We start from the raw sequence: 16,258 nt of genomic DNA on the forward strand, positions 1-16,258 counted from the left end.
CGAATCTGCTGCTGGAACTGCCACTGTGGTCTTGTCATATTATTATTGTATTTGCATTGCTTTTATTTATAAGACATTTGCAATATCCCCCAGCTCCAAATACGAAAGAGTCTAGAACAGACATACGTTGTCAATTCAAGCTTAACATCACCTGCGTCGTACAAAGAATTGTGCATAATGTACAGATAAAATAGAGAACAAACATCCCCCGAAAGGCCACAATTCACCCACCTAATCTCAGACTTCGTGGCATCTCTTTTTTCATGGGCAACCAACCGCCCGATACAGAAATCATGATCCAACGTGTCAAATGAGATGTGAGATTTTGGTTGCTTCAGTTTTTAGGTGCTCAATCGGAGATGTCTTCAAAGTGTCGATTTTCAGAGAACAAGTGCCCAACCCTGTTTGAAAATCAGGCCTTTTGCCATGTCTCCAGTTGGGTACCCCATAACTGAAGTCCCCCAAATCACTAGCCACTTCTGAAACTTTAAGGCATCCATCCATCCATCCATCCATCCATCCATCCATCTACTTACATACCAAAAAAACAGACATCAGAAACCATCTCTCATCCAGGTTGGGTTAGTTATCTAGAGAACATTTTGAGGATGCTCTTTCTAATCTCCTTGGTTTTTATACTGTAAACGATGGGGTTTATCACAGGGGGCACGAAGAGGTAAATGCTGGACATCAGAATGTGGACTAACGGCGGGACCTTCTCGCCATACCTGTGTATGACAGAGACTGTGATCATTGGAATGTAGAGTATTAAGACAGAGGAGACATGGGAGAAGCAGGCATTCAGGGCCTTAAGACGCTGCCCCCCAGACGCGATACTGAAGATGGTCATCAGAATCAGAATGTAGGAGATGACAATAAGCAGCAAGTCTATTCCGAAGACAAAGAGAATAGCACATAAGCCGTAGATGTTATTGACTGTGATGTCCGCACACGCCAGCCTCATCACGTCCGGGTGCAGACAGTAGGCGTGGGAGAGGGCTTCGGCGCGGCAGAAAGGCAAGCGTTTAATAAGAATGGGCAATGGTAAAACCACACTGAAGCTTCTAATCACAACAGCCAGCCCGATTCTCACGATCCTGGGGTTGGTCAAGATGGCCGCGTAGCGCAGCGGGTCGCAGATGGCGACAAAGCGATCGAATGACATGGCCAGTAAAATCCCTGACCCCATGTTGGAAAAGGAGTGAATGAAAAACATCTGAGCCAGGCAGGCGTCGAACGCGACGTCTGTGACATCGAAGCAGAAGATGCCGAGCACCGTAGGCAGGGTCGACAGAGACATACCGAGGTCGTTGACTGACAGCATGCACAGGAACAAATACATGGGCTGATGGAGACGCCGCTCTGCCCAGATAATGCAGAGGACAGTGCAATTCCCTACAATGGCAGTGATGTAGACCACACAGAAAGGGATCGAGATCCAGTGGTGAGCAGCTTCCTGGCCTGGGAAGCCGGTCAGTTGGAATGTGGCAGGATGGAAGCTGGTGCTATTGAAATCCACCATGATGAGCAGTTGCTTTCCCGATCAGCTCCAACCCCCTGTGTAAATGCAAAATGAACCTGAGAGTTACCCCGAGGCCAGGTGACCGGGAAGGGAGCTGCAGTTCAGCATTGACTTGCAGAATCCCAGTGTACAAGGGCCCTCTCCTGCAAGCCTGGAGCTGCTCTCCCCAGGGAAATCAAGGAGGAGTTGTTCTGAATCCAGCCAGAGCCAGGGTCCAAGAATTCATTCCCAGCCCTAGCTCGTTCAAAGGGAACCAAGAGATTCTGCTCCCACAGTTCCGCTGTCCACAGTTCTAGAACGTTCCTCAGGAAGGAGGTTGGTGAATTGGTCACATTCAGAGGAGCAGTAAGGGGCACATTGTTAACAGCAAGGGAAATTAACCCTTCGCAAGGGCAGCTGTGAATTCCCCGTCACTGGCAACTGAAACTGCTCTAGTTCAGTGGTTCCCAAACTTTAACAGCCCGCGAACCCCTTTCACTAAATTGTGAAATCTCGTGACCCCCTCCTAAAAATGAATATTTTCAGGGATTTAAGTTTAAATTTCCTCAGTGTGATGGATGCCCCAACTGCCGGGACCCGAAATCTATGAACCTCTGAAAAATATTTTTTATTGAAACTTTTTTTAACGAACATAGAAAAACCAGAAACCAAAAATGTTTTTGTGAAATGTTTTTTTGGCTTTTAATAAAAATAAATTCATTTTTGGTTTTCAAAAATCAGAAAATGTTTCATGAAAACAGTTTTTGAAAATGGACCATTTTTCCGTTTCAGTTTTTTGTAAATTTTTCTTGGGGAATTTTGAAAAATGTGAAAAAAATTCAAAACTTTCTGTGAAAAATGCTTGGTATTTTTCACCCACCTCTAGTTTCGGGTGAGGTTGTGGCTGGTGGCAACGAGGAGGGCTGTGGTTCTGGCTTTAGATGAGATTTGGCAAATTCCTGGGGCTTGGGCTGGGGTTTGGGCTACCAGCTCCCCCGCTGACGGGGGCAGGGCTCGGGCTGCCAGCCCCTACTGCCCGGCCCCGCTCGCCCTGGGGCTCAGGGTGTCTGCCCTGCAAGCGGGTCCCACCTGCAGTCTCCAATGTCCGGGGTCCTCTGTCTGCCATTAGTGAAATTTTTCTGGATAACCCCCTGTAACGTTCTGCAAACCCCCAGGGGTTCGCGAACCCCAGTTGGGGAACCACTGCTCTAGTTCACACAGGAATGAATTCAGGGCAGGTCTCTGGCCTGGGCAATGCAGCTGATCAGAGTGGTCCCTTCTGGCCATAAATCTATGAAGCTGGGCCAGCCTGCGAATAGCTCCTCTCCACCCCCCGTCCCTCTCATGCCGCCCTCCCCCAGACAGCAGCGGGACGGCTGGAAACCTGCGCGCCGGCTCTGACTCTGGCCCAGTGCGAAGTGTGGCAAGGCCACGACCCCTCCGTGCGTCTGAGCCCGGCCTCCCAGCTGGGCGCTGGGACTTCCCGCCTTGGACAGGGATGCCGCTAAAAGCAGAATCGGGACCTGCGTTTAACTGTGCTCTGCATTACGCCCTACGACCGCCAGCCCCCTTAGACTCTTTGAGCTGGGGAAAGGACAGATTGATTATTGCTCATGAATGTTCATGTCATTCCGCAGCCCCAGGTGCACATCAGCACTTTACACAGGATGAAAGGGACAGGCCCCAGCCATGAGAACACACAGGTTGCAGGCTGGCCCCTGTGCTCCCCTACACACCGGCTGGGCAGTGCTGTGGAGCTCAGTAGGGCTGGACAGCCCATAAACCTGGGCAGGATTTGTCCCTAAGGCTAGGTCTGTGCTGCAGGCCAGAGGGGTGAATCCCCGGCTCACGGATCCCGCCCGTGCTAGCTTCCATCCAGCTGGAGCATGGGGCCGGCGGCAGGGGCAGGACTGAGCTGTGCCGAATACAAACTGACCTGCAACCGTGTGTGTGTGTCTGGGTGTGAGATTGTGTGTGTGCATGTCTGTGTGTGAGTGTGTGTGTCTGTGTGTGTGTTTGTCTGTCACTCTGTGTGTGTCTGTGTCTGTTTGTCTGTCTCTGTGGTGAGTGTATGTGTGGTTTTCTGTGCGCGCGTGTGTGTGTGTGTGCGTGTGTGTGTCTGTGTGTGTGTGTGTCTGTCACTCTGTGTGTGTCTGTGTCTGTCTGTCTGTCTCTGTGGTGAGTGTATGTGTGGTTTTCTGTGCGCGCGTGTGTGTGTGTGTGTGTGAGAGAGAGAGAGAGAGAGAGAGAGAGATTGCGTCTGTGTGTGTCTGTGTGTGAGTGTCTGGCTATCTGTGTGTTTGTGTGTGTCTGTCTATCTCTGTGTGTGTGTGTGTGTGTGTGTGTTTGTGTAAATGTGTCTGTGTGTCTCTGTCTGTGTGCCTGTCTGTTTCTGTGGTGAGTGTATTTGTGTCTTTCTGCATGTGTGTGTGTGTGTGTGAGAGAGAGAGAGATTGTGTATCTGTGTGTGAGTGTGTGTATGCGTGTGTGTCTGTGTGTGTGCGTGTCTGTGTGAAATATGCTGAAATGTTCTCGTGAAGGTTTGAAGAAACCAAGTCCGGCCAGAAGGCAGAGGTGATGGGCTGGTGTTTAGCCAGGGAACAGCGAGAAGAGCTTGATGAGATTTGATGTTCCTGCAGTGTCCCGGTGCACCCCAGAGCCCCCCAGCTCATGCACGGCCCCCCAGGAGGCAGAGGACCATTGGCCAGAGGCAATGGGGCAAATCCCCCCTCTTAAACTCCTCTAAAACCATCCCCCTGCCCCTTTGCCCGCTGCCTGCTTCTCTGTCTCAGCGCCACGAGGGGCTGTGCTCACGGCGCTGCGTTTCATCCCATCCCTCCAGGAGGAAAAGCGTCCAGAGCCGCTAACAAGGAAGGGGCAGAATTTCAAAAGCAGAGATGAGAGTTCGGCACCTACGTTATCTCCTGCTAAATGGTGAAATCGATTTTAAAAGTGTCCAGATTATAAACTTTCTTAAAGCTTTATTGGACTCATATCTCCCCATAAAACTCCAAATAGAGGTGTCAGGTCACCAACCCCCTTCTCTCAACTGCAGCTGACTCACCAGGGTGGACGTGACGAAAATCTTCACCATCGAGGAAAAAAGCCTCCGGACCCAGCCTGCCTGGAGTATCCGCCACAGACTGCCAGGCACGGGAGAGTATTTATCCTGTATCCTTGCAGCAGCTCCTTGGGGGTCACACAGTCCACTGGGAACTCAAGCGGAGGCTGATGTTTGAACATGGGCTAATCAGGCAAAGAAGCCAGATACAGCAGCAAGAGCTCTGTGACTTTTGCTGCTTGTATCCTTTATCCTACATGAGAACAGCAGAAAATAAGAATCACGAGGAGTCCGGTGGCAGCTTCAAGACCAACGGATTGAACAGATTCAAATCTGTTAGTCTTTAAGGTGCCACCGGACTCCTCGTTGGTTTTGTGGATACAGACTAACCCGGCTGCCCCTCGGATAGCAAATAAGAACGGCCACACTGACTCACACCAATTCCATCTAGCCCAGTATCCTGACTTGTGACAGTGGCCAGGGCCCAGGTGCTTCACAGGGAACGAACAGAACAGGGCAATGATCAATTGATCCATCTCCTGTCGTCTACTTCCAGCTTCTGGTGAGCAGGGGCTAGGGACATTCAGAGCATGGTTTTGCATCCCTGCCCAACCTGGCTAATAGCAATTGATGGAGCTATCCTCCATGAACGTATCTAGTGCTTTTTTGAACCCTGTTATAGTTTTGGCCTTCACAACATCCCCTAGCAATGAGTTCCACAGGTTGTACATTGTGCAAGTACTACTTTCTTATGCTTTTTTTTAAACTTGCTCCCTATTAATTGAATTGGGTGACCCTCGTCTGTGTGTTATGTGAAGGAGAAAATAACACTTCCATATTTACTTTCCCCACACCAATGATGATTTTATAGACATCTATCATATCCCCCCCTTACTCGTCTCTTTTCTAGGCTGAAAAGTCCCAGCCTTTTTAGTCTCTCCTTATATGGAAACTGTTCCATACCCCTATTTTTTTTTGTGCCCTTTTCTGTACCTTTTCCAATTCTAATATATCTTTGTTGAGACGAGGTGACCAGAACTGCATGCCATGATTTATATAAAGGTAATATGATATTTTCGGTATCATATTTATCCCTTTCCTAATGGTTCCCAACATTCTGTTCGCTTTTTTGACTGTCACTGCACATTGAGTGGATGTTTTCAGAGAACTATCCCCAATGACTCCAAGATCTCTTTCTTGAGTGGTAACAGCTAATTTAGACCCCATCGTTTTATATGTATAGTTGAGATTAATTTTTCCGATGTGCATTGTTTTGCCTTTATCAACACTGAATTTCATCTGCCATTGTGTTGCCCAGTCACCTAGTTTTGAGAAATCCCTTTGTGAGTCTTCACAGTCAGCTTTGGACTTAACTATATCCTCTGCAAACTTTGCCATATCACTATTTCCCCTTTTTTCCAGATCACTTATGAATCTGTTGAACAGTAGTGGTCGCAATACAGACCGCTGGGGGACCCCACTGCCCCAGTAGTTTGTCTATCACAGCGTTGATGTCTCCTCCTGCTGCTCTCAGAGCTTGTACGTTGGCTTCGTGGTTCAGGAAACCCATTAAGTAGAGCTGCTCCAGCTGCTGCTGGAATTGGGCTTCAGGAGTTTGGGGAAGCGGGGGGCTTGCTTGACCAAGACCCTGCGCGATTTGCCCCATGTTACAGGGCTGGCACCCTGACTTGGCTGATCCTGGTGCTGGGGTTGCATTCTCACGTGGCTCAGAACCAGTCCTGGGTACTTCTCTGCCATCGGCAGGGCTCCCCGCTGCCCCTGAGCCAGGAGCGCTGCCTCGGGCGAACCTTAGCACCTCCATCCCCAGGGTCTGGAAACCCTGCTGAATCTGGATCAGAGCCTTGGTGGCTCTCGGGTTTGCCATCACTAACAGCACTTCTGGCCTGTGCAGCAGCTGGAGGAGGGCTTGGAGCTCCCGTGCTACTTCTTGTTGGGGATGCGGGATACCAACGAACCGGGGGTTACTCAGCATGAAGTGCACAATGAGACTGGGGTTCTGGCTCAGGGCCTGCATTATATTCCTCATGTGGGAGACAGACAGGATGCTCTGGAAAGACAGGGCATTCCTGGGTATCTCTTGCAAGGCGTTCTGCATTTCAGGCGGGTTACACATCCCAGCTGCGACTCCAGGTCCCCCAGGCGGCACCCAGGGGCTCTGCCCCATACTGCAGTTTGGGCTGTTGCTGACATGAATACCCCCAACGTCAGTGCCTTGGTTGCGATGGGGGATGCAACTCTGTGGACCAAACTGAGAGGCCCAAAGGTTCGGTAAAGGTTCTCTGTTTTCTGTGGGGGACGGTTGGCTGAGCCCCGATGTGGGCGGCTTGTTCCGGGGTTGGTCAGTCCCACACTGCGCCTCTGGTCCATTCAGCGTTGGCTTCGGAGTATCAGGGAGCATTTGCAACAAGACTTTGTCTCCACCCAGCAGCATAGTCTGGCTCCTGTTTGTCAGTATTTCCTGCATCATCGCTGGGTTCCTAATGAACTCGATCATTTCTCGCAGGAGGGCTGGGTTGTTCCAGATGTGTCTGACCTCTGGATTCTGCTGCACAAACTGCTGGAACAGGGGGTGTTCCCTTAAGAACCGTGTTATCAGGTCGGCGTTTGACAGCATGCTTTGGACAAAGGGATTTTCCAGAATCTGTAGCATCATTTCGGGGTTGACCACCAGCAGCTGCTGGAGCTCATTTAGGACACCTAAAATGCTGGGTGCGTTCCCACCTAGCACGCTCAGATCTGCCAGCCCAGCTGAGCCAGGAGCGCCTCTGCCCAGGGACGTGCCGTTGGGTGGTGCAGGGAGGGTGGCAGCATGCGTGCTGGCGTTTGTTTGCTGAGCTTCCTGGTCCTCTGCTCTCGTTTGTGGCCTGATGACGAGGTGGATGGTGAAGCCATCATGGATCCCAGCCTGGCTGAGAGTATCTCGGTCGTTCACAATCTTCCCAGCAAAGATCAAGAGGAGCAGGTTGGTGGGAGCACGGAAGCGCTTGGCGATTTTGCCCCGAAAGTCGGCGATGGTGCTGTTCTCCCACACTGCAAACTCCTCCCTTTCCTTGAGGGTCTTCACTGTCACTTTGATGATCTGGGGCTCTGCAGCAGTGCCGCCGGAGCCCTGTCCCTTTCCAGCCATGGCTAACACGATGCTGGTCCCTTCCCGAAAAGCAGAGAGACCAGAGACTTACAGGGGCTGGGGATGTCTAGAGACCAAATCCAGAGCACTCATGTCAGCTGGTGCGCATCCCCATGCTGCTCCCCTGCTCACAGCTTCCTAAACTCCTGGCTTGCCCGGGTGGACTGTGACATCCCTGCTGATGTCACTGTGAGCAAGAAACCACATGGACACCTGCCTTATTCCCCGTGCATAGGCATAGGTAGAAGAGAGGTCCTGGAGGCCCAACGTAGCCTGCTAGGTAAGAAATTGAATCATAGAATCATAGAATATCAGGGCTGGAAGGGACCTCAGGTGATCATCTAGTCCAACCCCCTGCTCAAAGCAGGACCAATTCCCAACTAAATCATCCCAGCCAGGGCTTTGTCAAGCCTGACCTTAAAAGCCTCTAAGGAAGGAGATTCCACCACCTCCCTAGGTAACCCATTCCAGTGCTTCACCACCCTCCTAGTGAAAAAGTTTTTTCCTAATATCCAACCTAAATCTCCCCCACTGCAACTTGAGACTATTACTCCTTGTTCTGTCATCAGGTACCACTGAGAACAGTCTAGATCCATCCTCTTTGGAACCCCCTTTCAGGTAGTTGAAAGCAGCTATCAAATCCCGCCTCCCTCTTCTCTTCTGCAGACTAAACAATCCCAGTTCCCTCAGCCGCTCCTCATAAGTCATGTGCTCCAGACCCTATCCAGACCCCGCGCGCTGTCTTTTTGTTGCCCTCCGCTGGACTCTTTCCAATTTTTCCACATCCTTCTGATTTTCCCTCTGTGTGGTTCCTCGTTGGAGCTTGGAAACGTTAAAAAGTCAGGCGTGCCCCAGCCTGCTGAGGAGGGCGCTAACCCCAGGGCTGGAACCCAACCTGTGAACACATATCCAGACCCCGCGCGCTGTCTCCCCGGCGTACGCCCTCCTGTGGGGCTCTGCGGTGCTGCTGCTGTAGGCGAGCCCTTCGCCCCCAGAAGCCAGTCTCCGGGGACGCCCGTCTCTCCGCTTTCTCTTTGCCGGCCAGTGGAGGATGCTGAGCTGTTGGGACTGCAGACACCCCAGTGGGGCAGACATGGGGGGAAAGGAGGGTCTGTAAAAATGTCCCCCACAAGAACCCAGAGTAGTTCTGTGCGGTGGGGAAAGCTGAGAGGGCGTGGACGGGGTGGATATGTCCATTCATTCCACCACCAGCCCCCACATCGGCAGGGGGTGGGGAGTTTCTCTGGCCACTCCAGTCCCAGCTGTCTGTCACTTTGGGGATGAATTTTTCCATGCTGTTCAGCCCCAGTGGTAGACTCTCTCCACAGCCCATCACAGGGCTGCCCTGGCATCATCTCCCTGTGCCTGGGAGAGGTGGGGTCAGGGCTCTGCCCATGGGCAGGAGTATATGGTCTGCAGCCACTACTGATGGCCCAGAATTTGGCTGCCCCCATCCCCACTGCTGCTTCTTCATCCAGGAAGGTCTTTGGCATCGCATGGCTTCCCGAAAACCTCATGTACCCTGCCTGGTACCTCTGTTGCTGGCACAGAGTGCCCAAGGACAGCAACAGTAGGTTTGTTGCCCGGTGTGCTTCGCGCCAATAAACACACCAGGGGGAGAAGCAAACAAAGTTTATTTGAGATCTCAAAGCGGTGCTAGGAGACTGGCACGTCTCAAATCAAGCACATTAACAGAAACAGTTTTTCTTCCTTTATACATTTTGCAGTTAAGCCTCATCTCCCCCCTTCCCCCTCTAGTCCTCCCTTCCCCCCCCCCATTCCTTCCTCTAGCCCTCCCGTCCCTGGTAATAGTTACTAAGCAAATAACGATTACATTTAAGCAGTTAAGTCATTCTTGGCAGCTATAAGCCTGTTAGTAACTTCTTTAAACCGTTATCTTGTCCTTTTTCCCTTCAGCCAGAAACATGCAGGCCTCATTATTACCGCTTGATACCAGGGTGAGCAGGAGGTTGGACACAGATAACGGGTTGCTTACATATTCCAATTGCACCTGGCTTTTGAGGTTGATTAGAGTTTAAACATGGAAGGAGTTTGGTTCATTTTAGGCCTAGTGCAGGAAGGCTTCATTGACACTTGTGATTTTCCACCCTCCCGAGTTACCTAGGGTGATGGTGATGCCCCTCTGTGATGTCATAGCTGGATGTGTCTGCCACATCCCTCTATGATGTCAGGTGGATGTTCCTGGGGACATAATTAGCCTTCTTCCCTCTTTAAATTATTGACAACGTATGTGCAAAAAAACCCCTCGTGAGAATTTATGGGAGGAACAACTGAACTGTAAGCACACGATAAAGCGAATGAGCTGCACCGGGGATGTTTAGGAAGCGTAAAAGCTCCATCGCTGGCCCCCAACAATAACTAGTCCCTACTGAGCGATGTTTCTGTGAGACGGGCAGGGGCATTTCTCACTGAATGGACATGCTGTAAATCTGTGATTCAGAAATATCCCATTGTTTCATTCCTATCATGTAAAGTATTGAAATGACTAAATCATATGATAGATTCATATAATAGAACAGTCCAAATGAAATGAACAAAAAAATCAACCTGAAATGATTTTACCTCCTTTAAACAAAAAAAGTTGACATTAAATGAAACAAGAAAGTCAAAATGATTCATTTTGACACATCTCCCTTGGAAATGTCATCACAATGGACACCGTCCTGTGGAGCGTTTTGGATCTGGAAAGGGCGTTTTCAGACAGGAAAGCGTCCCATGAGCACTGTGCCACCCGCTCTAGTGAATAGCCTTTCCGATGCAAACGGCATCACCACTCTGCAGCACTGTCCTCGCCTTCCCACTGCTCTTGCCGGTCCCTCAGTCCCAGCAATGGCAACTTTCACAGTGCCTACATAAGAACAGCCAGACTGAGTCAGACCAATTCCATCCAGCCCAGTCTCCTGTCTTCCGACAGTGGCCAGTGCCAGGGGCCCCAGAGGGAATGAACCGAACAGGGAATCAGCAAGTGATCCGTCCCCTGTCGCCCATTCCCAGCTTCTGGCCAACAGAGGCTAGGGACACTGAAGGAACAGACATGGACACCGTGTAGAGTAGGGACGACAAATACAAGTTATGTCATGGGCCCATTGCATTGCAAAGTATTTCTGTCCATCTCCTTATTCCTCAAAGCTGTTTACCTGTTCTTGAGTGTATATAGCCAAGCAAAGTGCGGCCGCACATGCAAAGCAATGTCATGTCTCTGTTTATTTGTCTGTCTGTAACGCAATGACGTTTGAATGCTGCAGCCGATCAATTACAAAATTTCAGGAAATGTTCTAGCCATCAGCGGGTGCAGCCCTGTGGATCAATCAGCAATCAGCAAAACAGAAAAGGAGAACAGGGGAACACAAGGAGGAGTCCTTGGCATCTGGTTAGCAGAACCAGCAGCTTCAGCCACCTCAGAAATTGGCTCTAGATCAAAGCAGTGGTTGATGGGACCAATACACACCTCCCAGCATAACAACTGCCCCCCTCCCCCGCGTCTCCGCTCCGGCCATCCAAATCAGTTTCAAATGTCGCCCCTTTGGAAGACTTCTCTGACAGACAGAGAGAAGAGAACTGAGAATGCGGAGGGGAGGAATGAGGGGGGGGATTTGCATGAATTCCCTTAAAAAGGGGGTGGCACATAGTAAACTTGTGGGGTGCAACAGAAGGACGTCTGGAGCCCCTGGTGTGTGCAAGTTGCTCAATTTGCAGATGCAGAAAAGTGCATGGCCTCCCCTCAGTTACAGCTATTGTTAATCTACTGCTTTGAGATAGTGCTGACTTTTCTAAAGGTGACCCCTTTCACTGAGCAAGCCTGTGAGTGGAAACGCCCTTATAAATTAAAAATAAGCTTTTATCTATTTAACACCATTATAAATGCTGGAGGCAAAGCGGCGTTTGGGGTGGAGGCTGACAGCTCGCAACCCCCCTGTAATAGCCCCACAACACCCTGAAGTGTCCCAACCCCCAGTTTGAGAACCCCTGATGTAAGAGGAAATAACAGAATCTTTTTCAGGCAACTACCTCTACACAGTTTGAATTGTTCTAGTATTTTATGGTTGGAGGTTTTGAATGTCCTCCGAGAAGATACAATGTTCAGTCAACAACCCATTCAAAACTCGTCCAACGAAACCATATCCCACACAACTCCCAGTTCAGAGTAAGTCTCTGGAGAATATTCGGGAGATCCTCTTGCGAATCTCCTTTGTCTTCACACTGTAAACAATTGGGTTTAACACAGGGGGGACAAAGAGGTAGGCATAGGACAGAAGAATATGCACAAGACGAGGAGCATTTCCCCCAAACCTGTGCATAACAGAGATAGCAATTATTGGGACATAAAAGAGTAAGACGGCGCAGATGTGTGAGACGCAGGTGTTTAGAGCCGTGAGGCGCTGTTCATAGGATGCAATATTAAAAACAGTCCTTAGAATCTGAACGTACGATAGGATGATGAACACTGAGTCTAAGCCGTAAGTGACGAGGATGGCAAATAATCCGTAGATGTTATTGACTGTTGTGTCTGCACATGCCAGTCTCATCATGTCTGGGTGCAAGCAGTAGGCGTGGGAGAGGACATTGCCTTTGCAGATTGGCAGCCGTTTAATCAGAAAGGGGAAAGGGAGGACCATGCTGGTACTTTTAATCACAACGGCCAGCCCGATTCTCACGATCCTGGGGTTGGTCAAGATGGCCGCGTAGCGCAGCGGGTCGCAGATGGCGACAAAGCGATCGAACGACATGGCCAGTAAAATCCCCGACTCCATGAAGGAAAAGGAGTGAATGAAAAACATCTGGGCCAGGCAGGCGTCGAACGCGACGTCTGTGACATCGAAGCAGAAGATGCCGAGCACCGTAGGCAGGGTCGACAGAGATATACCAAGGTCGTTGACTGACAGCATGCTCAGGAACAAATACATGGGCTGATGGAGACGCCGCTCTGCCCAGATAATGCAGAGGACAGTGCAATTCCCTACAATGGCGGTGATGTAGACCACACAGAAAGGGATCGAGATCCAGTGGTGAGCAGCTGCCTGGCCTGGGAAGCCGGTCAGTTGGAATGTGGGAGGATGGAAGCTGGTGCTATTGAAATCCACCATGCTGAGCAGTCGCTGTCCTGATCAGCTCCAATCCCCTGTGTAAATGCAAAATGAACCTGAGAGTTACCCCGAGGCCAGGTGACCGGGAAGGGACCTGCAGTTCAGCATTGACTGAACCGACGAGGGGGGAGGCCATTTTGGATTTGGTTTTGGTGAGTAGTGAGGACCTTGTTGAGGAAATGGTTGTAGGGGACAACCTTGGCTCCAGTGATCATGAGCTAATTCGGTTTAAATTAAATGGAAGGATTAACAGAATTAAATCAAAGACTAGGGTTTACAATTTTAAAAAGGCTAATTTTAATAAATTAAGAGGACTGGTAAGGGAAGTGTTTTGGGCAAACATATTAATGGATCTAAAGGTAGAAGATGCCTGGGATTATTTTAAGTTAAAGCTGCAGGAGCTGTCGGAGGCCTGTATCCCAAAAAAGGGAAAAAGGTTAGTGAGCAAGAGATTTAGACCCAGCTGGATGAGCGACCGTCTCAAAGGGACGATTAGGAAAAAACAGAAAGCGTACAAAGAGTGGAAGAGGGGAGGGATCAGTAAGGAAACTTACCTTAGTGAGGTCAGAGCATGTAGAGATGGAGTGAGAAAGGCCAAAAGCCGTGTAGAGTTGGACCTTGCGAGGGGAATTAAAAGCAATACTAAGAGGTTTTACAGCCATATAAATAGGAAGAAAGCAAAGAAAGAAGAAGTGGGACCGCTGAAGACTATAGCTGGAGTGGTGATTAAGGATAATCTAGCCATGGCACAATATCTAAACGAATATTTTGCATCAGTGTTCAATGAGGCCAATGAAGGGATTAGGAATATTGGCAGCATGACAGAGGGGGATACAGGAGGGGGGATTACCATATCCGAGGTAGAAACCAAACTTGAACACCTTAACGGGACTATGTCGGGTGGACCGGATGATCTTCATCCAAGAATATTGAAGGAACTGGCGCGAGAAATAGCAGGCCCCTTAGCGATAATTTTTAATGAATCTTTAAACTCGGGGGTGGTACCGTTGGACTGGAGAATAGCTAATGTGGTTCCTATTTTCAAGAAAGGGAAAAAAAGTGACCCGGGTAACTACAGGTCTGTCAGTTTAACATCTGTAGTGTGCAAGGTCCTGGAGAAAATTGTGAAGGAGAAAGTAGTTAAGGACCTTGGGGTCAATGGCAATTGCGACAAATTACAACATGGTTTTACCAAGGGCAGATCGTGCCAAACCAATCTGATCTCCTTCTTCAGGAAAGTAACGGACTTATTAGATAAGGGAAATGCGGTGGACCTAATATACCTTGATTTCTGTACCGCACAAGCAATTATTGGTTAAATTGGAAAAGATGGGGATCGATATGAAAATCCAGAGGTGGATAAGGAACTGGTTAATGGGGAGACTGCAGCAGGTCGTACTGAAAGGTGAACTGTCAGGTTGGAGGGAGGTCACCAGTGGAGTTCCTCAAGGTTCGGTTTTGGGACCGATTTTATTTAATCTATTTATTACTGACCTCGGAACCAATTGTAGGAGTGGGCTGATAAAGTTTGCGGATGACACAAAGTTGGGAGGTATTGCCAATTCGGAGGAGGATTGGGATATTCTGCAGGGAGACTTGAATGACCTTGTAAATTGGAGTAACAGAAATAGGATGAAATTTAACAGTGAAAAGTGTAAGGTGATGCACTTAGGGATGACTAACAACAATTTTAGTTACAAGCTGGGGACGCATCGGTTAGAAGTAACGGAGGAGGAGAAAGACCTTGGAGTCCTGGTAGACCGCAGGATGACTATGAGTCGACAATGTGACGTGGCGGTGAAAAAAGCCAATGCGGTCTTGGGATGCATTAGGCGAGGTATATCTAGTAGGGATAAGGAGGTGCTGCTTCTGTTGTATAAGGCGCTGGTGAGACCTCATTTGGAGTACTGTGTGCAGTTCTGGTCTCCGATGTTTAAAAAAGATGAACTTAAACTTGAACGGGTACAGAGAAGGGCCACTAGGATGATCAGAGGAATGGAAAACCTGTCGTATGAAAGGAGACTCGAGGAGCTCGGGTTGTTTAGCCTGACCAAACGAAGGCTGAGGGGGGATATGATTGCTCTCTTTAAATATATCAGAGGAATAAATACCAGGGAGGGAGAGGAATTATTCCAGCTTAGTACTAATGTGGACACAAGAACGAATGGATATAAACTGGCCGTGGGGAAGTTTAGGCTTGAAATTAGACGAAGGTTTTTGACCGTCAGAGGGGTGAAATATTGGAACAGCCTTCCGAGGGAAACGGTGGGGGTGAGGGACCTGTCTGGTTTTAAGATTAAGCTAGATAAGTTTATGGAGGGAATGGTTTAATGGGATAACATGATTTTAGTCAAATGAACAGTGTGCCATGGCAGGTAAATAGCATCAATGGCCAATGAGGGTCCGGCTGGAGAATCTTGCCTACATGCTCGGGGTTCTGCTGATCGCCATATTTGGGGTCGGGAAGGAATTTTCCTCCAAGGTAGGTTGGCAGAGGCCCTGGAGGTTTTTCGCCTTCCTCCGCAGCATGGGGCAGGGGTCGCTAGCTGGAGGATTCTCTGCTACTTGAAGTCTCTAAACCACAGGATTTATTGACTTCAACAGCAGAGTCAAGGGAAAGGGTTGGGACGGCTTTGTGGCCTGCATCATGCGGGAGGTCAGACTAGATGATCATAATGGTCCCTTCTGACCTTAAAGTCTATGAGTCTATGAGACTTGCAGAATCCCAGTGTACAAGGGCCCTCTCCTGCAAGCCTGGAGCTGCTCTCCCCAGTGAAATCAAGGAGGAGTTGTTCTGAATCCAACCTGAAGAGCCAGGGTCCAAGAATTCATTCCCAGCCCTAGCTCGTTCAAAGGGAACCAAGAGATTCTGCTCCCACAGTTCTGCTGTCCACAGTTCTAGAACGTTCCTCAGGAAGGAGGTTGGTGAACTGGTCACATTCAGAGGAGAAGTAAGGGGCACATTGTTAACAGCCAGGGAAATTAACCCTTCGCAAGGGCAGCTGTGAATTCCCCGTCCCTGGCAACGGAGACTGCTCTAGTTCACACAGGAATGAATTCAGGGCAGGTCTCTGGCCTGGGCAATGCAGCTGATCAGAGTGGTCCCTTCTGGCCTTAAATCTATGAAGCTGGGCCAGCCTGCGAATAGCTCCTCTCCACCCCCCATCCCTCTCATGCCGCCCTCCCCCAGACAGCAGCGGGACGGCTGGAAACCTGCGCGCCGGCTCTGACTCTGGCCCAGTGCGAAGTGTGGCAAGGCCACGACCCCTCCGTGCGTCTGAGCCCGGCCTCCCAGCTGGGCGCTGGGACTTCCCACCTCGGACAGGGATGCCGCTAAAAGCAGAATCGGGACCTGCGTTTAACTGTGCTCTGCATTACGCCCTACGACCGCCAGCCCTCTTAGACTCTTTGAAGGCGGGGAAAGGACAGATTGATTATTGCTC

At 49.8% G+C, this 16,258-nt stretch overlaps 3 protein-coding genes across 3 annotated transcripts; all 3 read right to left on the bottom strand.

Moving 5' to 3' along the window:
- Positions 1-586: 586 nt before the first annotated feature.
- On the bottom strand, positions 587-2,910 carry LOC101952833 (olfactory receptor 51I1-like). Its single transcript, XM_005290007.2, has one exon. It carries the CDS (start codon positions 1,520-1,522, stop codon positions 587-589), a length of 936 nt encoding a protein of 311 aa, XP_005290064.2. The 5' UTR covers positions 1,523-2,910.
- Positions 2,911-5,985: 3,075 nt separating this feature from the next.
- LOC101942352 (ubiquilin-1-like) lies at positions 5,986-7,784 on the bottom strand. The gene has a single exon (XM_065587239.1). It carries the CDS (start codon positions 7,708-7,710, stop codon positions 5,986-5,988), a length of 1,725 nt encoding a protein of 574 aa, XP_065443311.1. The 5' UTR covers positions 7,711-7,784.
- A 4,086-nt stretch (positions 7,785-11,870) lies between these two features.
- LOC101942613 (olfactory receptor 51I1-like) lies at positions 11,871-12,815 on the bottom strand. Its single transcript, XM_005290048.2, has one exon. The coding sequence runs from the start codon at positions 12,813-12,815 to the stop codon at positions 11,871-11,873; it is 945 nt and encodes a 314-aa protein (XP_005290105.2).
- Positions 12,816-16,258: the final 3,443 nt, after the last annotated feature.

Source organism: Chrysemys picta, chromosome 1 (genome assembly GCF_011386835.1).
Source record: "Chrysemys picta bellii isolate R12L10 chromosome 1, ASM1138683v2, whole genome shotgun sequence".
NCBI classification, from domain to species: domain Eukaryota; kingdom Metazoa; phylum Chordata; order Testudines; family Emydidae; genus Chrysemys; species Chrysemys picta.